Source organism: Caretta caretta, chromosome 10, assembly GCF_965140235.1.
Source record: "Caretta caretta isolate rCarCar2 chromosome 10, rCarCar1.hap1, whole genome shotgun sequence".
NCBI lineage: Eukaryota > Metazoa > Chordata > Testudines > Cheloniidae > Caretta > Caretta caretta.
Genome location: NC_134215.1, coordinates 10,972,219 through 10,993,276, shown reverse-complemented (window position 1 = coordinate 10,993,276; position 21,058 = coordinate 10,972,219). Strand labels below are relative to the sequence as shown.

The window sequence follows — 21,058 nt, the reverse complement described above, 5'->3', positions numbered from 1 at the left end:
GCACCTAACAGTGCAAAGGAACACTCCATAACAGTTTAGGTCAGGAAATGAAGAAAATTGTGATCAGCTGAAACTGCACTGGAATTAAGGTAAAAAGAATATAATCCCTCAGCTGCCTTTTTGCCAAAACACTGAGGTCACCTCTTCTCATATAGAAACTGCCATGGAATCTTTAATTATTACAAATGGTCAAGACTTCAGTTTTGTGTCTCGCCTTAAAGATGGGACCTCCAGCAATAGTACACTCATAACATTATGCTCAGGCACTGGTTCATTAATGGCTCAGGGGGTAAGTGTACTGAATCACCAGCACCTCTCCCTGCAGCCCTAGGTGTTCCTTGGAGGTCTCCCATCTGGCATGACCCTGCTTAGGTTGACATATTACTGGAATTCAGCATGAAGTGGTATGACTGCAGGTTTAAATGTAATTTATTAGAAGCTTTCTCTTTTGTACATATGATCAATTTTTACTTGTATTTTAATCTTGATCACTAAGTAGATTCAGAGACCTGCAGGCAGATGCAAAAGGAAGATCAAAATTTAAGAAATGTAATATGATGGAAGAAGTACGGTATAAAGGTTTGGTACAACCTATACATTTTGTGTCTATAGTACTTATGGACAATCCCAGCCATTGCTCAACTTGCTCAGGTCACCTTTGCCTGGGGCATCGTCTGAATCATGAAAGGTAATCATTGCTGCCCGTTGCTGGATGTCCAGACCGATTGGTGTTTGAAGACTGCAGACTTGTTAAAATAAGTCTCTCTCTACATTTTATCCAAACTCGTCTGGAGTAGAATCATTACAGCCCCTGTGGTCTTCCTCCTGGAGGCTCTAAGAATGTTTTCAAACATCTACATTTCAAAAACGCAGAACCTGTTGTCTTGATCCTTTATGTAACTCCGCTAACACTCTACTCCACAAAACACAGCAGGGAAACATGGCCAGGTCATTGTAAATTTCTTCTGCCAGGGAAATGGGATGGCCTTGTGTTACATTGGCATAATGCAGAAGATGGGGGTAATTCAGAAGCTACACTTACCCTTTTCTAGAGACTGTACAGACACTGTCCAAATCTGCTCATCTGGCTTTTGAATATATTAAACACAGCTGTGTTAAAGCACTATGAGGATAGGTCTTAAACTCATAAAAGCCATGAAAAGTGGAGTTCAGTCAGTCTGCTCACTCTGCCCTTAACTCTTACCGCTGTGCCTTAGTATTGTAGCTCTACTGTTCTCAGATTCCTATGTCTTGGCACAATGGTACTATGCAGTAAGTGAAGAACTTTTAACTGAATTTGCTGGCATCTTGGAGCTTAGGTTCAAATGCCATCCAGAGTCTGAGCCTATCTTCTATGGTTAACTGCTTTTTAGTAAATTAAAACCAAACAGAAGAAAACACAAGACTGTTACTGTGTTTGTGTAAGAGGCATTATAACTCATATCATATTAAGTTCTTTAAGCCCTAGAATTCTATCTGAATTCTTATTGTTATTCCTGAGCTGTCTTCTTTGCTAAAGACACTTCCAGAAGTATGGTGAGGTCATTGTATAATGCTTCTCATGGGATTCCCAGCTATGTAATGTGATATTTTTTCATTCTCTTCCAATCTTTATTATTGATGTTGGAGCAGATTTACACCATTAAAGCAGAGCAGCTGGCTAGTGACGCTTGGGACTACCCCCTTGTTTAGGAAGATTTCAGACCCTCCAATAGTTTACTATACTCAGACTGATTTAGTGGGTTCCAAAATCATCCTGTTTGTAAAACAAGTTATTTTTCAATCACATATCTGTTGTTTTCTAAAGCTTTGTCTCTTGGGAAGAAAGGAAGAGTATTCAAAGTAGTATAAAACCTTTTGGGACAACCATATAGTTAAGTTAATGCAATTGTTTTTCCTAGTGATAAATTTGCACTGTAATTTTAGATTAAAGCAAAATCCAAGTCTAGGAATAAGCTCCAGCACTCAGGAAGCTGGGAATTCTTATTGTCACCATTGTACAGACAAGTGTTGTAGAGAACCCTTCTGTGTATACATCAGAAACTTGAATTGCTCTATGGTTTAGCAGCTTGTTCAAGATGGAGCAAGGAAGGCCTGGATGGAGATCATAGAGCAAGATATGATGTTCAAGTACAAGAGGATAAATAGTGTTCTTGAGAGTTTGAATATTAACACCTACGCTGGTGCCACTTCTTTGTTCTATGGTATTACCTGTCAATGTAGAAATGTCTTTCCTCTTATCTTTCAAAGCTATTGCTGTTTTTTTTCTTTACCAGCTATATTTTCTGAGTACAGTAAAACATCAAAGAAAACATCTTGGTGAAAAATACTATATGCTGGCATAAAATTAGTCAGAAATGCCTTTTCTAGAAGAATATATGAAAGGCAATGACTTGTCTTGGTCTTGTTGTCTTGGTCATATGGGAGAGCTGATCTACTGCCTTTCCTGCCACTGGTTCAGCAGTTTGCTCCTCACTCATAATGTACATTAGGGAGAGCGGAGAGCAAGTGTAGAACGGCAGCATGGAAACAGCAAAAGCAATATTACCAACATCCAGGCAGGCACCTCACATTGCAACACTTAAAAAACCCCAAAACCAATTCTCCAAAACAACAGAGCTGCATTTTAGAGATATGGCCAAAATGGTATTGTCTTCAATTGTCTTAGCTTAATACAATTTAAAAGCCTTCTAAACACTTGTTAAGATGAAGGCTAGCTTCTTTGAAGTCAGGCTGGTTGTGTTGCAGCCTAAGTTCCGCTCAGCCCCACTAGCTGGTATCCAAACATGTTATTCTGTGTCTTAGCAAACCAGGTAAGAGGGCTGTTCAATTGTGTTAAACTAATATGATTGAAGAAAACACCATTTTTGCCCTTCAGGAGACCAAAGGCACTTTACCAGGTCAAAAGAAAGTAAACAAACACACACTGCCTCCCTACTGAAAATAAAGGGGGGAATAATTTTAAAGAGACATTATCAAGTTGAAGAGATTTTTTTAAAAAAAGCAGATACCTTTATTTGTTACTAAAAGCACCCTGAAATATTAATTTTAAAATGTTTTAAAACTGATTTACTGTTATTTAGATGGTGTATTTATTTTTTTAATTTCACTCAACTTCATATGCTTGGAGGATGAAAATTGACTAGTTTAGTTTAATTTTCCTGTTTTTAGATACCAGCACAATCCTGTGGGTTTGAGACTACTATAAATGAATGTTTAATTCCAAGGAAAAACATGGCTTCAGTGAAAACAAAATTATGGAAACAAACATATTAATGCTAGATTTTCTATAACTCATCTTTTATAAAGCCTTAATTTGGGGCCTAAACTGCCCGACGATTATTTTAACAACCGCTACTTCTTCAGTAATGATAACCACTTTCAACTTCACTATAACTCAGAGAGTACCTGAGCCTTTCTTCCTACATGCAGGGATGTCATTTCAAGAAAAAAAAAAGAATTGGGGTGTATGGCAAAGTTGCATCAGCACATAAAACATTATATATCATATTATATCCTCCAAAGTCCAGGAGGGGAGCTAAAAAGTGGAGCACATATACCTATGTCAGGGGGAAGTTGCCCTATAGCAAATGACACCCACTGATTTCAAACTGACCTTAAAATCTGAAACTGAACTTCCAGACTTGTCAGGCAGATCTACAGTCATAATACTGCTTTGTAGTAATTAAAAACCCAATTAAGTGTATTATGCATTCCCACTTAGGGAAAATTAGAGCTCCACCCCTCCGTCCAAACAACTAGTTTTAAAACACAGTTTCTCCCCACTACAGTGAATTGTTGATAGCTCAACAGAAATTATAAACAGAGTTGTACCCCTGAGATCAGTTCTCTACAGTTTAAAACAGACTTGGCTCAGCTTGTACTGTAATGAAAACAGACCTAAGGGAGGGATGACTATAAAAGCAGAGCCCTGAGTTTTATAATTATTCACCTGTTTCATACCAGAGAGGGAAAATGTACTGGGACACAGTGTATCATGCATCTGGTTGTTAATAAGGTTGGGGCTGAGATATAGCTTGTATCTTTCGGTTACTAGGGAGAGGTTACAAAGCACTGGGATAGCGTAGATCTCCAGTTAGTGGATATGGAACACAGTGGGATATCAGTATCACAGAGATGTTAGATACTGGAGTGGAAAGAGTTCATTTGTAGGGGCAGAGACATACTGTACACTAATTCAATAATGGAAACAGAGAAAGCCTGGAGAAAAGCTGGGATATATAATGCATTTATTAGATAATAAGTGGAAGAAGGAAAGAATGTGCAGGGCACTGGCTATCATGATACTGACTGGGGGTGTTATAATCACCTATTAGTTACTGCATAGGGAAAAACGTGCACACGTGGCTATTAGATATCAATGAACCTGTTACACATTAGGGAGAGGAAGGGGCTAGGGACAGATTGCACCTGTCGGATACTATGTAGGAAGGAGGTGTGGAGCTGGTAGATATCATGCACCAGTTTGTGAGGTAGCGTGGGAGACTTTCCTTTTTATTATGCAAGAAAACAGGGGAGCGTGGAAAAAGAACTGGCTTAATTTAAATGCCTCTCATTTCTTTGCCAAAGCTTCCTACATCCCCTAATAATACAAAAACCTCTTACATTTGACGTGACAGTTTACTGTGTGCCCCTGGTGAATCCAACGCAATAGGTATCTTGCCAAGATATAAAAAAAAAAAGTTGGGAGCAAACCTAGCTTAAACATTTGCTGGTCTATCAAATAAAACAAAGCTCAATAACTTTGCAGCGCTGCTAGCTCTTGCACGCTGAGAAGCACCACACAAAGAGAGAAAGGGGGGGTGTTAATTTGTACCTCTAGGCTCCCTGGTTTTCGTCAAATCCCTCTTTTTGCTCGTTGCCGCAAAAAATTAATAGCTGCAGGGGATGCACAGACAGAAACATTCTTGGCCCGCGGCTCCAGCAGTCTCACCCATTCTTTGCTGGGCGTGCCTACCCTTTCGGCTGCAGAGGCGGGCTTGCAAACCTAAAGGGGGCGCAGCGAGCGCGAGGACCAGGGGCAACGTTCCACCGGGCTAGCGCGCGCGGCCGTTAAAGAACGCCCCACCCCCCAGCTCTCTTTTTCCTCTTCCCCCGCGCGTCTTCTGGCCAATCAGCCGCCTGGCTGGAGGCGGTGCCTCGGGAAGGGTCGCGGGGGAGGGAACAGAACCGGTGGAACTGAAGGTCGGGGCGGCGAGCGTTCCTTGTGGCTGCTGGAAGGTCCCGCGCTCGTTGCCAGCTAGTGTATGAGGGGAGGGGAGCTGGCCTCCCTCCTCCTCCTCCTCTTCCCCCCTCCCCCCCGCCGCGCCTGTACAGAACGGGCGCGCAAACCTGTGTGAATACACCCAACCCCCGCACATCGCCTGCCTCTGGCAGCCCCCCCCCCCGCTTTGCTTGGCCCCGGGAGGGGTGTTTTCCCCACACAGACCCAGCCCTCCTAGGTGTAGGTCAGGGGATGAGGGAGGAAATGGGGGGGCTGAGTGAGGGCAGGGGAGGTGGTGAGATGGGAGGTGAATGCGGATTGAGTCAGAGGGGTTGGGGAGAAGGGAGGCGCTGAGGTAGGGGACGCGAGAGGAGTGTCCGGACGCAGTGTAAAGTGGGGCTGGGGTTGTGGAGTGTGGGCGAGAGGGGCAGGGTTGTTACCAGGTGACAGAGAGCGAGAGGTGAGGAAAGTTCAGGCTCAGGCTTGTGGCTGGCAAGGGAGGGAGCTGGCAGGATTTTTGTTTGATCCGTTTCCCTCCCTGGTGATTTGTTTTACTTTTGGTCCTGATTCGCTTTTTACTGTTTGTATTTTAAGAATCAGGACAAAATCTGTGCAGGAAAAAAAACTCTTAAAAAAAAAAAACTTTCCCCCACTCTCTTTAAGGAGGTAGGGGAGCAATTCCCACTGTTTGTTTAAATGTTAAACCTTTAGTGTTTACTTTTTTTTTGTGTAGGGGTTTATTGCTGCTGCTGCTGCGATAGAGCTTCCCCCCTTGTGTTTACAGCCTCTGTGAGGGAGAGACACACAGGAAGAACCAGGATCCCTGGGCTGAACAAACAAGGAACGTAGGAGGAGTCCATATAAGCAAAGGGACTGGAAGGATTTCACCTTGTTGCTGCTTGTTTCAGGCGATTTTGCGTCCTCCTCCTTCTTGAAACGCCCCAGCAGAGGGTTTCTTTGTTGCTTCCACAACCAAGCAGAAGCAAAGGCTTTGCATGTTTTTGGAGGTGGTTTTTACTGCGGTTCCCTTGCAAGAAACAGACCAGCACCTTCGTGCTAGGAGGGAAATCTGATCAACTGAGGTTTTCCCCACCTCCGACTGAGTGTGAGAGTTCGAGTGACACCCCCACTGGCCTGTAGCTGACTTCAAATCTAACTGGAATCACGCCTAGGGCTGCTAAATTTACCTGGTCAAGGACCCTTCAAACCCTCATATTGATGACAGATTTGTAGCCAAAGGAAAATCGGATTAATATAATTGTGGAGCACTGGGGGGATATCTGGAGACTACTCTGTCTGCACGGCTAATCTTGAAATTGTCTGAAATAAATCCTTAGTGCAAGGAGTAGTGCGATATTTCCCCTTGGTTTTAGGTTTATTTTCTTCTTATACAAGAATTTAACACTTCTGTAGCAGGGGTTTCACGAGGAATGGGACATATACAGAAAACTAACCTGCTCCATAAAAATCACAAGTGGGAATAGTTTCCGTCATCTTTGCGGTATGGGAAAGGTGCTCTCTGAATTGTCTGCTAGTGGCTCTCTAGATGGATCAATTTCTCTCTGGTTTTGCTAGCGATGTGATGAAGGATCCAGATTTATTGGAATACTAACGCCAATAAATTTACTCTCTCAGCGTTGAAGGCATTGGATGCGACGGTGCAAAGAAACATGTGTTTCACATTTCTGCCTGGTTGTTTTGGTGCAATCAATACCTCCACAAGATACATTGATTTAGATGGCGATTATAACACAGTCATGCACACGGCGTGCTGCCTTCGGGTTGCATGCAAAGTGAGCACAAATCACCGAGTCCTCCGTTCTTGTAAACCGGGGGTTTCTGTTCCCCCCAAACTTCAGGATGAAGGCAAAGGGCGATCTCCTCAACCCACCAAAGAGAACCCGGCCTCGGGGCGTGGAGTGATCAATGGCCAAAGAGCTGACAAAACTGTCATCAGGCAGTCGAATCGACTGGGGATCCGTGAAGAAATAATGGTTGGAAGAAAGGTGGATCGAGAAATTATTGCACGAAGGAATAGCAGGAGAGACCGGATGATGATAAAGTTAAACTTCTGTTTCTTCTTCTGTCGCGGATGGTGGGCGTTTCTGTTGATTCAGCTCCACATGTTGCAAGCACTGGCACAAGGTAGGGCTCACAGACATTTTTGTTTGGAGAAACGCTGCATCTGCCCTTTAAGACGTAGAAATCCTGTTCAGGCATGGATATAGCCTTTTGCTTTAATCACAGAGAACAAATTTCAGAAATCGTAATTAACAATTGATTTACTATATAATGGTATTTTATTTATAAACAGCCCTTTCTTTATAGGAACAAGCGTTTACCCCCTTACCTAATTCTGTTAGTTTACTACCCCGTTTCGACCCTCTAGATAAGTATCAATAGCTATATCGGGACCTCGCTGTTAATCGTCACACAACCTTGCCTTTTATTTAATTGGAGATAAACATACGTTTCTGTTATTTCTTAGGCAGCAGAAGAGTTAACTTCTGTGTGACTTTAAAAAAAATTGTGACTGACATAAGTTGTCAAGAGAAACGGACTCATAAATTCACCGACAAGAACTAAATCAAGCATGTAAACAAAAATCTTTAAAAACAGTACCAATGCATGTGAACTTTGATTCGAGTCTTGTTCATTTCTTATATTGTTAAAAAAACAACAACTGCGATTGATTCGTATCTGAGTATTTTCAAATCAGAGATCCTTGCTGTCAAATGAGTCTCTTGTAAACAACCAATCGACTTCAATATCAAGTGGCAATCACTTTCCATCTAAATTTGCCTCTTTAAAAAAATCGCCAAATGCAGGGTAATTCTAAATAATCCTCTGACAGAGTAAACAATAAGTGGTGGGAGATGGCAGTACGGTTGGCTGAGCAAAATAACATGCTGAACAAATGCAGCTTTCACTTTCTTTGCTGTTTTGTGTTTTATTGCTGAGTGTATTGTGTGTGCTCCACTAGTGTGTTCGTCTCTATAGGGTGGGCTGACGAGTCAGCGATTAAAACTCAGAAATTAATAATATCTTTAACAGGGGAAATGAGTCCTGTGAACAAATCTTTAAAATAAAGTACCCTCTCTGTTTTGATTAACCCTGTATTTAATAGATGTTTACGAATTTCATTTTTAAAGTCTAAAACAGTGTATCTTAGTCAACTAGCCTTTTACAAATAAAATCAATGCAGTGGTTTGCTTCTCTTTGAATGGTTTGTGTGGGTGCTCACTAGCGCTTTAGTTTTTGTACATAGGGGAGAATGCTACAGCTAAAGTTTAATAACTGGATAGTCTGTTGAGGGAGAGGGCTATGAAACAAAGTTTGCTGTAATCTGTCTACTCAGCCTTTACTATTGCACCCTTTCAAACATTTTCAGCCCCAGGGTATGGAGTAGTTCTAATCCACTGTCTAATAGTGAACTCCACCCTCATAAATCTGTCTCTTTTTTGAAGTTTTGTTTATGCTGTCCTTCCTATTCCCAAACTACTTGTGCTGAGGCCTGCAAACCTTAACAGAGGGTATTGTTATAGTAAAACAGAATGTACTTAAATCTAGTTAATGTAATCCTCTGCAAATTATAATTCACATTTCTTCTCTTTTTTTGTATCCTTGATTGACATCTACCAATGTGACCTTTTATTTTGAGAGGCAAATATTTTAATATAGCTATTTAAATTAGACTTCTTGAGACTAGCAGTGAAACCAGTTTTACATGTAGATTCCTGAATCAATTAAATTGACTCTTTAAAAAAATATTTTCGATGAATAGTAAAAGTAACCTTCATCGTGCAGTAAAAACTATGCACATACACGTGTGCAGTACTTAATATACTGAAACAATATTTCTTTTAGTACCATATTTCAAAGTTTACTAAGCACATTCAAAATGCATCTTTATTGAATTTGTTTGGGATTTGTACAAAGTCTAGTGTTACAAACTATCCTAAACTTTAAAAAAGCCCTAACACCAAATCAGTTTATTAAATGCATAGACAAAACATTAATTAAATAAGCAATAGGCCTGCGAGGGGGCAGAAAGATAAACTACTTTCTCCTTCAGTAGAAAAGCACTTGTGCAACTACATGGGGTTGGGGTTTAGTAACTATTAGTCTGTGAAGTATGAACAATTCATTCAATGAGGTGCCAACAAAGGGTGGGCTACAGGAAGGAACCTGGGCACTGCAGTGCTGAGGGCCTGGGCCCCTAACTTTTAGATGCCAAGAAAATCACAAGAATACTACTGTGATCCACAAAGCTGAGTTAGGTGCCTAGGTTCCCTGTACAGTAAATGGGGAGAGATAAGCACCTTAGAATGCAATCCACAAAAGCCAGCATGCCAGATAGGGACCTGCTTAAACTTGCCAATGGGAGATGGTGGTGAGAGTGGTGTGTCCTAAGTCCCATCCTTCTGTTGGAGATAGGTGCTTGAGCCTGGGCTGCAGGGAAACACCCTCTCTCTGCTTAGCAACCCATGAATGGGAATCAGGCTCCTAAGGTGATTCTTGTGAAAATGAGTTAAGCACCTGCCTCACGCCATACAAGATGGCTGCAGGAGGAGGTGTTGCCGGTGCTGCCATCCACCTTATAGCTTTTAGCCCAGCGGTTAGAGCACTCATCTGGGATGCAGGAGACCCAAGTTAAGTTCCCCCCTCTCTGCCAAAGGGGAAGAAAAGATGTGAACAGGGGTCTCATCGCTCAGGAAAGTTTAGGGTGACCAGACAGCAAATGTGAAAAATCGGGACGGGGTGGGGGGGTAATAGGAGCCTATATAAGAAAAAGACCCCAAAATTGGGACTGTCCATATAAAATCGGGACATCTGGTCACCCTAGCAGAGTTCTCTAACCACTGAGCTATGGGATATTCTGATGTGGGGCTCCCTCAGTGTCTCCTGCTAAAGCTGTTTCAGTATGAATGAACTATGATGCAGGGGGACTGGACCTAGGGTCACCCTCATTCCAGATTAGTGTCCTAATCACTGGACTAGCGAATCCATCTCACATTTTCTCTCTCTGTCTGGCTCAGTGACTAATGAGGTATTTATCTACAGTGGAACAGCCATTGGGCCAAAAAGAGACAGTGTGTGAGAATGATTCTGTAGTCCAGTGGTTAGAGCACCCATCTGGGTGCTGGGCAAGCCTGTGTTTAGTCCCCATACTCTGATCACTCTTTCATTTAGCCACAGTGGAACAGCTTGAGCAGGAGAGACGGAGGAAGCCCTACATCAGTATATCCCATTGCCCACAGTAGTATTCCTTTTAAAATGTGATGTAATAAAAAACAGTACCAGTCTTAATGCGATGCACTTCAAACAGGTTATCACAAATTTTAAATTCAGTGACAGGTTGCTGTTCTCTATGCTTTCTGAATTGTATGATATATCCATCATTTTTATATCAAATTGAAAATTCACATTATAGAAGATATGTCAGTTTATGACAAAAGCTCATGTATCTTGAAAATGAAAGTTCTGGTACAGCTACACAGGGTTTCTAATGGGATGATGAGTTGGTCATATGGACAAGAGTATTACATGACTCTCTAATCTTTTTATCTGATAAAAATAAAATACAGCATTCTAAATGTGAAGTCTATGGCTGTTAGGATCTGAAGTCTTCACAGATGACTGTTCCAGCACTTTTAAAATTAAACCGGGTACACTGAAATGCACTATCAGTTCTCTTCCCAATAAACTGAATGGAAAGGATCGAGACTAAGTATTTAATGTTTTCTAATAAACAATAAAATATTTTTGTGGTTGTAACTAGTTTGAGTACTGGCCACAACTGCATGATCTACATAGAACTTTGGATTCAGAGATGAACATACAAATAGAACATTTTAGCAATATGCTTTGCTCAAAGTTTTCATTGCAATTTTCTTAGGCTGCGTGAAGAGGATATTTAAGCATTAAATATTCATCAGCTTTTCAATCTTCACTGATGACTAACTGTGATACTGGCTTATTGTGGTGGATTTTTATTTTAAAATGAATCCAGTGCTTACGAAAGGTACAAAGACTGAAAGTATTGGAAAGTGAAGTCTTCCCTTCAACTTGCAACATTCGTGCAAGCCTTCCCACGTTGGTCCACCAATGAGCTTGAACTTGTTTGGATAGACAACCTTTAAGGATGAGAGTGTAATTTAAAATTTTTATGTGTATTCAGTCCTTGGTCTTTCTGCGGAGCCTGCCCACCAAAATGCTTGTGGTGATTTTTGACAGGTTTTCCCATCAGGAATGAGCTAGTTAGCACCAAATTATCATAGGCCATAAAATAGCCATAAGACAGTTATTTATAACCACTGTTAGTCACTGTTTAGGAATTTCAGGTTCAGATTAGCAGATTAGTGATGAAAGGCTTCAGATCACACTAACAACACCCTAAATTAACGAGTGCTCCTGTAGGTAGCTACTGTATTTTAAAACGAAGGTCCTGATCCTGCAAATTACTCTCGTTGGGTGGATCCCTGTGACTGTGCAGAGCCCCACTGATTGAACAGAGCTCATTACAGGATTGGGCCATTAGTGTTTAATAGCCCTGGTCTACACTACGAGTTTAGGTTGAATTTAGCAGCATTAGATCGATTTAACCCTGTACCCGTCCACACAACGAAGCCATTTTTGTTGACTTAAAGGGCTCTTAAAATGGATTTCTGTACTCCTCCCCGATGAGGGGATTAGCGCTAAAATCGACATCGCCGGGTCGAATTTGGGGGTAATGTGGATGCAATTCGACCATATTGGCCTCCGGGAGCTATCCCAGAGTGCTCCATTGTGACCAATCGGGACAGCACTCTCAACTCAGATGCACTGGCCAGGTAGACAGGAAAAGCCCTGCAAACTTTTGAATTTCATTTCCTGTTTGGCCAGCGTGGCAAGCTGATCAGCACAGGTGACCATGCAGAGCTCATCAGCACAGATGACCATGGAGTCCCAGAATCGCAAAAGAGCTCCAGCATGGACTGAACGGGAGGTACTGGATCTGATCGCTGTATGGGGAGATAAATCCGTGCTATCAGAACTCCGTTCCAAAAGATGAAATGCCAAAATATTTGAAAAAATCTCCAAGGGCATGAAGGACAGAGGCTATAACAGGGACTCGCAGCAGTGCCGCATGAAACTTAAGGAGCTCAGGCAAGCCTACCAAAGAGGCAAACAGCCACTCCGGGTCAGACCCCCAGACGTGCCCCTTCTATGATGAGCTGCATGCAATTCTAGGGGGTGCCCCTACAACTACCCCACACCTGTACACGGACTCCTGCAGGGGAGCCTCACGCAACAGGGATGTGGGTTTTGGGGACGAGGAAGATGAGGAGGAGGAGGAGGAGGTTGAAGATAGCGCACAGCAGGCAAGTGGAGAAACCGTTCTCCCCGACAGCCAGGAACTGTTTATCACCCTGGAGACAATACTCTCCCAACCCGGGCTCCCGGAATTTGAAGGCGGAGAAGGCACCTCTGGTGAGTTTACCTTTGTAAATATAATACATGATTTAAAAGCAAGCGTGTTTAATGATTAATTTGCCCTGAAGACTTGGGATGCATTTGCGGCAAGTACAGCTACTGAAAAAGTCTGTTAACGTGTCTGGGGATGGAGTGGAAATCCTCCAGGGACATCTCCATGAAGCTCTCCTGGAGGTACTTCCAAAGCCTTTGCAAAAGGTTTCTGGGGAGGGAAGCCTTATTGCCTCTTCCATGGTAGGACACTTTACCATGCTAGGCCAGTAGCATGTAGTCTGGAATCATTGCATAAGAAAGCACAGCAGCGTATGGTCCCGGTGTTTGCTGGCATTCAAGCAACATCTATTCTTTATCTCTCTGTGTTATCCTCAGGAGAGTGATATCATTCATGGTCACCTGGTTGAAATAGGGGAATTTTATTAAGGGGACATTCAGAGGTGGCCGTTCCTGCTGGGCTGTGTGCCTGTGGCTGAAAAGAAATCATCCCCGCTGTTAGCCACACGGTGCGGGGGAGGGGTGAAGCAATCATTCCAGAGAATTGGGTGTGAGAGGGGGTTTAGTTGAGTTTGTGCTGCATGTTAACCTGAAAACCGCAGCCCCTCCTTTTAAATGGCCAACCCAATGGGTGATTGGTATGGGAAATGAGGGTGCTGCTCTTTGAAACCATTCTCACATGTTATGAAGGTTAAAGAAGCCAAAAGACTGTGGCTTACCATGGCTGCCTGCAAGCTGAAGTCTGTTGCCCGGCCCTGCGTGTGTGATCTCTCACACCAAACTGGAAGGCCCTTAATATAAGAGGCAAAATGCAACCTTGTAAAGAAAGCACATGTGCTATCTAACGTTAACAGCTTGGTTCACTGTGAAAGAGTCTACCCATTGTTCTCTAAAATGTGTCTTTTTAAATACTACTCTCCTTTTTTTCCCTCCCGCAGCTGCAAATATTTCAATGCTCCCCCTATCATCTCCGTCCCAGAGGCTGGCGCAGATAAGAAGGCGAAAAAAATGCACTTGAGAGGAAATGTTCTCTGAGCTCATGCAGTCCTCCTGCACTGAAAGAGCCCAGCAGAATGCGTGGAGGCAGACAATGTCAGAGTCCAGGAAAGCATAAAATGAACGCGAGGACAGGAGGGACGCGTGAGCGGATAGATGGCTGGAGCAAGAGGAGTGGGGGCGGCAGCATGATGAGAGGAGGGAGGAAGCAATGCTGAGGCTACTGGAGGATCAAACTGATATGCTCCGGCATATGGTTGAGGTGCAGGAAAGGCAACAGGAGCACAGACTGCCGCTGCAGCCCCTGTTAACCAAGTTCCCTCCTCCCCAAGTTCCATAGCCTCATCACCCAGATGCCCAAGAATGCAGGGTGTGGGGGCTCCGTGCACCCAACCACTCCACCCCAGAGGACTGCCCAAGCAATGGAAGGCTGGCATTCAATAAGTTTTGAAGTGCAGTGTGGCTTTGTTCTTCCCTCCTCCCCCACCCCCCCCCGTCTACCTTGGCGGTTATCCCCCTATTTGTGTGACAATTAATAAAGAATGCATGAATTTGAAACAACAATGACTTTATTGCCTTTGCAAGTGGTGATCGAAGGGGGGAGGGGAGGGCGGTTGGCTTACAGGGAAGTAGAGTGAACCATGGGGGCAGGTTTTCATCAATGAGAAACAAACAGAACTTTCATACCATAGCCTGGCCAGTCATGATGTTACCCGGGACTCTTTCAACCCAAATCTCTTGGTAACTTCTACACTGTGCAAGGTGGTGTCAGGAAATAAATCAGGGGAGACACGGCTATCCGACCGATAGATGGCTGGCACAAATAGGACAACACAAGAGTGCTTTCACTTAAAGCTAAATTTTACTTAGTCTCAAGCACTTATACACACGTCTGCAACAGGTTAGTAAAACACCTCCAACCTTTGATAATTATCAAAGCTGAGTGTGGCTCTTGAGTGGCACAGCGGCAGCCCGTCTGCTAGTGGGGAACACAAGATGCATCCAGAGGGAGAGTCCAGTCCTGAAGAGTCCCACCACCTCAAACTTTTCCCCTTTATTTATACATTAGTAATAGAATGACATGTCCCTTAAAGAAAGCTTGTTAAGAAAGCAGTTCCAATGGGCAAGCAAGAGGCTCCTTCTGATTATCGATTAACCATAGATTCATAGATACTAAGGTCAGAAGGGACCATCATGATCATCTAGTCTGACCTCCTGCACAACACAGGCCACAGAATTTTACCCACCCACTCCTGTGAAAAACCTTTCACCTATGTCTGAGCTACTGAAGTCCTCAAATCGTGGTTTAAAGACTTCAAGGAGCAGAGAATCCTCCAGCAAGTGACCCATGCCCTACGCTACAGAGGAAGGCGAAAAACCTCCAGGGCCTCTTCCAATCTGCCCTGGAGGAAAATTCCTTCCCGACCCCAAATATGGCGATCAGCTAAACCCTGAGCATATGGGCAAGATTCACCAGACAGATACTACAGAAAATTCTTTCCTGGGTAACTCAGATCCCAACCCATCTAATATTCCATCGCAGGCCATGGGGCCTATTTACTATGAATATTTAATTTCCAAAACCATGTTATCCCATCATACCATCTCCTCCATAAACTTACCGAGTTTAATATTAAAGCCAGATAGATCTTTTGCCCCCACTGCTTTCCTTGGAAGGCTATTCCAAAACTTCACTCCTCTGATGGTTAGAAACCTTCGTCTAATTTCAAGTCTAAACTTCCTGGTGGCCATTTATATCCATTTGTTCTTGTGTCCACATTGGTACTGAGCTTAAATAATCCCCCTCCGGTATTTATCCCTCTGATATATTTATAGAGAGCAATCATATCTCCCCTCAACCTTCTTTTAGTTAGGCTAAACAAGCCAAGCTCCTTGAATCTCCTTTCATAAGACAAGTTTTCCATTCCTCGGAACATCCTAGTAGCCCTTCTCTGTACCTGTTCCAGTTTGAATTCATCCTTCTTAAACATGGGAGACCAGAACTGCACACAGTATTCCAGGTGAGGTCTCACCAGTGCCTTGTATAACAGTACTAAAACCTCCTTATCCCTACTAGAAATACCTCTCCTGATGCATCCCAAGACCGCATTAGCTTTTTTCACAGCCATATCACATTGGTGGCTCATAGTCATCCTATGATCAACCAATACTCCAAGGTCCTTCTCCTCCTCCGTTACTTTTAATTGATGCGTCCCCAGCTTATAACTAAAATTTTTGTTATTAATCCCTAAATGCATGACCTTACACATCTCACTATTAAATTTGATCCTATTACTATTACTCCAGTTTACAAGGTCATCCAGATCCTCCTGTATGATATCCCTGTCCTTCTCTAAATTGGCAATACCTCCCAGCTTTGTATCATCCGCAAACTTTATTAGCACACCAGGTGTGGGTTTTCCCAGAGTTTGCAGCCTTGAGGCCCCAATAGACATTCCTGGGGCACATCCTGCTCTTCTAAGATGCATGTATCAGCAACTTCAACACAATTCTTATCAGGAAGGACACGGGGTCAAGCTGCCCTCTCTGTGGCACCCAAAAACCCCCCTCCCCTCCTGCCTTGGTTAAACTGAGACTGCTGAATGGCCAATTTACAGCCTGCTGAGTTGGCTGCTTTTAGCAACAAGCCATAGTGGTTTCAGGCACTTTACTGGTTTGCCAAAGTCTCCCCGTACAATGAAACTGGTTTTTAAAGCTTCTCTGATGCCCAGTGCGCCCTGCTGTGCTTCTAACTGCCCTGGTGTCGGGCTGCGCGTATCAGCGGCCAGGCGATTTGCCTCAACCTCCCACCCCGCCATAAATGTCTCCCCCTTACTCTCACAGATATTGTGGAGCACACAGCAAGCAGTAATAACAATGGGAATATTGGTTTTGCTGAGGTCTAACTGAGTCAGTAAACTGCACCAGCACAGGTTTAAACTTCCACCATTCTACACTTGCTCAGCCTGTAGTTGAACAGCTCCTGACTACTGTAAAGGTGCCTGTGTTTGGCTTCAAGATCCATGGCGTTAAGGGATAGGCTGGGTCCCCAAGGATAACTATAGGCATTTCAACATCCCCAACGGTTATCTTCTGTACTGGAAAATATGTCCCTTGCTGCAGCCATTCCGACAGACCAGAGTTCCTGAAGAGGCAAGCATCATGTACCTTTTCTGGCTATCCCACGTTGATGTTGGTGACATGTCCCTTGTGATCCACCAGTGCTTGCACCACCATTGAAAAGTACCCCTTTCGGTTTATGTACTGGCTGCCTTGGTGCTCCGGTGCCAAGATAGGGATATGGGTTCCGTCTGTCACCCCACCACAGTTAGGGAATCCCATTGCAGAAAAGCCATCCACTATGACCTGCACATTTCCCAGAGTCACTACCCTTAATAGCAGCAGGTCAGTGATTGCGCTGGCTACTTGGATCACAGCAGCCCCCCCAGTAGATTTGCCCACTCCAAATTGTTTCCCGACTGACCGGTAGCTGTCTGGCGGAGCAAGCTTCCACAGGGCTATTGCCACTTGCGTCTCAACTGTGAGGGCTGCTCTCATCTTGGTATTCTTGTGCTTCAGGGCAGGGGAAAGCAAGTCACAAAGTTCCATGAAAGTCCCCTTACACCTGCGAAAGTTTCGCAGCCACTGGGGATCATCCCAGACCTGCAACACTATATGGTCCCACCAGTCTGTGCTTGTTTCCTGGGCCCAGAATTGGCGTTCAATGGCATGAACCTGCCCCATTTCCACCATGATGTCCAAATTGCCAGGGCCCGTCCTTTGAAAGAAATCTGTGTCCATGTCCTCATCACTCTTGTCACCACGCTGCCGTCACCTCCTCGCCTGCTTTTGCAGGTTCTGGTGCTGCATATACTGCAGGATAATGCACGAGTTGTTTACAGTGCTTATAACTGCCGTGGTGATCTAAGTGGGCTCCATGCTTGCCGTGTTATGGTGTCTGCAGGAGAGCAGAGCGGCAGCAGAAGTGGTCGTTAGATGATGATGGTTTGCAGCCCTACTGCACCGTCTGCTGTCAGAGGAGGAGAGCAGAGTGGCAGCAGAAGCGGTCGTTTGGTCATTCGATGATGATGGTTTGCTGCCTTACTGCACCGTCTGTTGCCAGAGCAGGAGAGCAGAGCAGCAGCGGAAGCGGTCATTCAGTCGTTCGATGACGATGGTTTGCAGCCCTACTGCACCATCTGCAGTCAGCAGCACTCAGGACACTACACTGGTGGCTGAGCTGAGCGGGCTACACGCTTGCTGTGGTATGGCGTCTGCACGGAAAAAAGGTGCAAAACGATTGTCTGCCATTGCTCTCATGGAGGGAGGGGCGACTGACAACATGGACCCAAAACCACCCGCGACAATGTTTTTGCTTCGTCAGGCATTGGGAGCTCAACCCAGAATTCCAATGGGTGGTGAAGACTGCTGGAACTGTGGGATAGCTACCCACAGTGCAATGCTCTGAAAGTCAATACTAGCCTCGGTACTGTGGACGCGCTCCACCGACTTAATGCGCTTAGTGGGGACACACACAGTCGACTGTATAAAATCGCTTCCTAAAAAAACGACTTCTATAAATTTGACCTAATTTCATAGTATAGACATACCCTATCGTGCCATGTCTACTAGTGGATTGGAATTGAAGTACTACTGTTTGTTTAAATATGATGGAGGTTGCTAAAGGCTGGGATACATTTTGGGGAGTGTCTTTAAATACTAACAACAAACGATCTCACTTTTTATTAGGATTGAATGAATACTTTTTAAAATTTGATGGTAATGGGTAATTTTGAAAAAGATAAAAACCACTGCAAAGCTCTCAGCATTTCTTAAGAAGAAAAACAGTATCTTAATATTTAAAGAAAGAGAAGCTTGTCTGATTCTTAGTTTAACAGAGATGAAAGTGTAATTTTTCATGCCACTTGATCAAATTTATAATTTAAAATTGTATAAGAAGCAGAATCCTTATTTAAAGTGGTATTAATATCCATTATGCTTTTGATAGAACCTGTGAAATGGATGGTTGAGGAATGTATTTTCATGGGGTATGGTTTTTGTTAATGCCAGTTTGTAATCTTGTGGGATTTGTAAACGTGTTAAGTGCAAGAAACTTGTGAAACAAATTGTACACTGCATTTGATACAAAAAGAGGATGAGGAACTTGCAAAGGATACTTAGCAAATTATGTCAAGAGATAAATAGTTGTTGTGTAAGGGGAAAGACAGGCAGGCAGATGAAAGGATGAACTTATTGAAGAGCAGAAGGTATGGCAAGTTAAATGTTAGGAGAGGTATTTTTAGTCTTATAACAGCCTTATGCTATTTGTCAGAGGGCCATCAGATCACAATACATTTTCCTTTTGTGTTCCCTTTTCTTAGTACGGTTTTTACGTCAGTTTTCAAATGTGTGAATTCCTCTTCCTGTGATTTAAATAGATTTATTAAAATGGATTCATTTGTATACTTTGCTAAAAAACTTAAATCTAATATTCTAAGCATCATACATAGTTGCTGATTTACTCATATTTTGAGTGAAGTGCCTCAGACAAATTAATGAGAGAAGACCTTAAAGGTAGTGTGAGAGAGGATGGAGAGAGTGGTAAGCCACACCAGAGATATTGGTCTTGTTGCTTAATGCACTACTGGAAGGTGGATGACATAAGAATCCAAATGGAATCGTGTGACAATAGGGGTTTATACTCATGCCATTGTTCCATAAACTGAATTTATAGGGCCAGGTCATCAACCCCCACTAAAGTCAACATGCACTACTGTCCTAAAGGAGGAGCTGAGGATTTGTACATTTTAGGGTAATTGTCAGATGCCTCTTGTGGCATCATCAGTGCAGAGGGCATGGTTGGTCCAGCAAAGGGCATGAGAGGGTAGAGTATGATGCTCTTGACTGTTTTCTGACCACTGGAAAATAGGGGACTGTTTTAGCAGATGTAAGTTCAAACAGTCTTATGGCCTGATTCACCTCTGCATTACTCTGTTTTATGCTGATGTCACCGGTTTCAGTGAAATTAAGTTACAGTGGTGTAAAACTGGAGTGATGCAGTATTGAATCAGATTCTTTAGGAAAGTTTGAACCAAATGTGTTCAGATGACTTTGTGATAAAAATGTTGAAAAAAAAAATCAAATGTTTTCTGCTTTAAAATGCCCTATTTGAATCAACATCATAAAACTTCAAATTCAACATATAAGAAAATTATTCTCTTGTTTTCCCTTCCTCACCTTTTGATGATATTCAAAGGAAACCAGCAAAGCTGGTGGCTTTTCTTCTTGACCAAACACCTACTGTAGGATGTTGGGAATAGACTGTGAAGTTAGTTTTGGGGGTTCCCCAAACCATCTCACGCAACTGCCTCACAAAGTTGTGATGTCTTCATCAGATTTCTCTCCTGATTAGTTCAGGCTCCCTCGCTCTAGAAGTACAGCTTCTACTTAGTTCAGGCTCTCTAGGAGCTCCCCTCCTCCAAAACTTTCTTTCTTCTCATGGGTCTCCTCTAACTGAGCTGTCATAAGCCTTTACTTAATTAGCTTCCTTATTTACTTAACTCACTGTCATACACCTAAGCAGTTAACTAGGGGATTAATTGGGTTGGCTGAATTCCCCTGAGAAGGATGTCAGAGGTGGGTAGGGCTTCTGACCCCTTCACATGGCCAACTACTCTATGTCATTATGTTAAGTGGCATCATATTGGTAGCCACATGGTTCAGCAGGATTGGAATCTATAGATCCACCACACAGACCCGTCACTTGAACTAATGGAGAAACTGATAGCAGTAGTAGGTTGTCATCTTCAGTATGGATCAGCACTAGCATGGTATGGGACACTTTATCAGTGGATTTCACAGATATTAGCAGATGGCAGAGGAATGGTGAGAGACAGGAATCTTGGGTTCTATTCCAGGCCCTGAAGTGGAGTATGATCTGGTGGACACAGACTCTTCTACCCATTTCTCCCAAGCGTGGTCCCTTTTGAGCCATCTGACTCCAGTTTCCATATCCAGCATGTCCCTCAGGACATCCTGTTTCAGTCTCTGTTTCCCCACCTATCTCTGTTCCTGTCTCTTTGCTCAGTTGCTCCTTGTCCTCAGTTTCCTTGCCTAGACTTTCCCAGTCCTGTCCCTCAGCCAGCTCAACATCCAATCTATTTCTCCCCTACTCTGGCCTCCATTAACCCCTCCCTGCCCACATTCCACATCCCCATTGGCTCCTTGTCCAATCTCAGTGTCCCATTCCCCTTTCCCCCTCTTCCCTGGCTCCTTGTTCCAGTCTTCTTCCCCTGCTAGTCCTAGTTCTCCTGCCCCGCAACCTGGCTCTTCATCAGATTTGATTCTCCTCCTTCCTTCACTTCCTTCCCC

The 21,058-nt window shown here is 43.5% G+C and overlaps 1 protein-coding gene and 1 long non-coding RNA gene across 7 annotated transcripts in view; one reads left to right on the top strand and one right to left on the bottom strand.

The window, feature by feature from the left end:
* The window catches only part of LOC125644212 (uncharacterized), a 78,651-nt gene extending 73,607 nt beyond the window's left edge, over window positions 1-5,044 (bottom strand). For all 4 annotated transcript variants that reach the window (XR_012664261.1, XR_012664260.1, XR_012664262.1 and 1 more), the window contains exon 1: window positions 4,838-5,044. This is a non-coding gene — a long non-coding RNA (uncharacterized LOC125644212). The remainder of the gene's footprint in view (window positions 1-4,837) is intronic.
* A 178-nt stretch (window positions 5,045-5,222) lies between these two features.
* The window catches only part of SDK1 (sidekick cell adhesion molecule 1), a 647,669-nt gene continuing 631,833 nt past the window's right edge, over window positions 5,223-21,058 (top strand). For 2 of the 3 annotated variants that reach the window (XM_075117600.1, XM_048867100.2), the window contains exon 1: window positions 5,225-7,369. In XM_075117600.1, the coding sequence (XP_074973701.1) occupies window positions 6,895-7,369 (475 nt within the window). In that variant the 5' untranslated portion in view covers window positions 5,225-6,894. Of the gene's footprint in view, window positions 7,370-21,058 lie in introns of all 3 variants that reach the window. The other variant, XM_075117601.1, reaches the window with a different exon arrangement.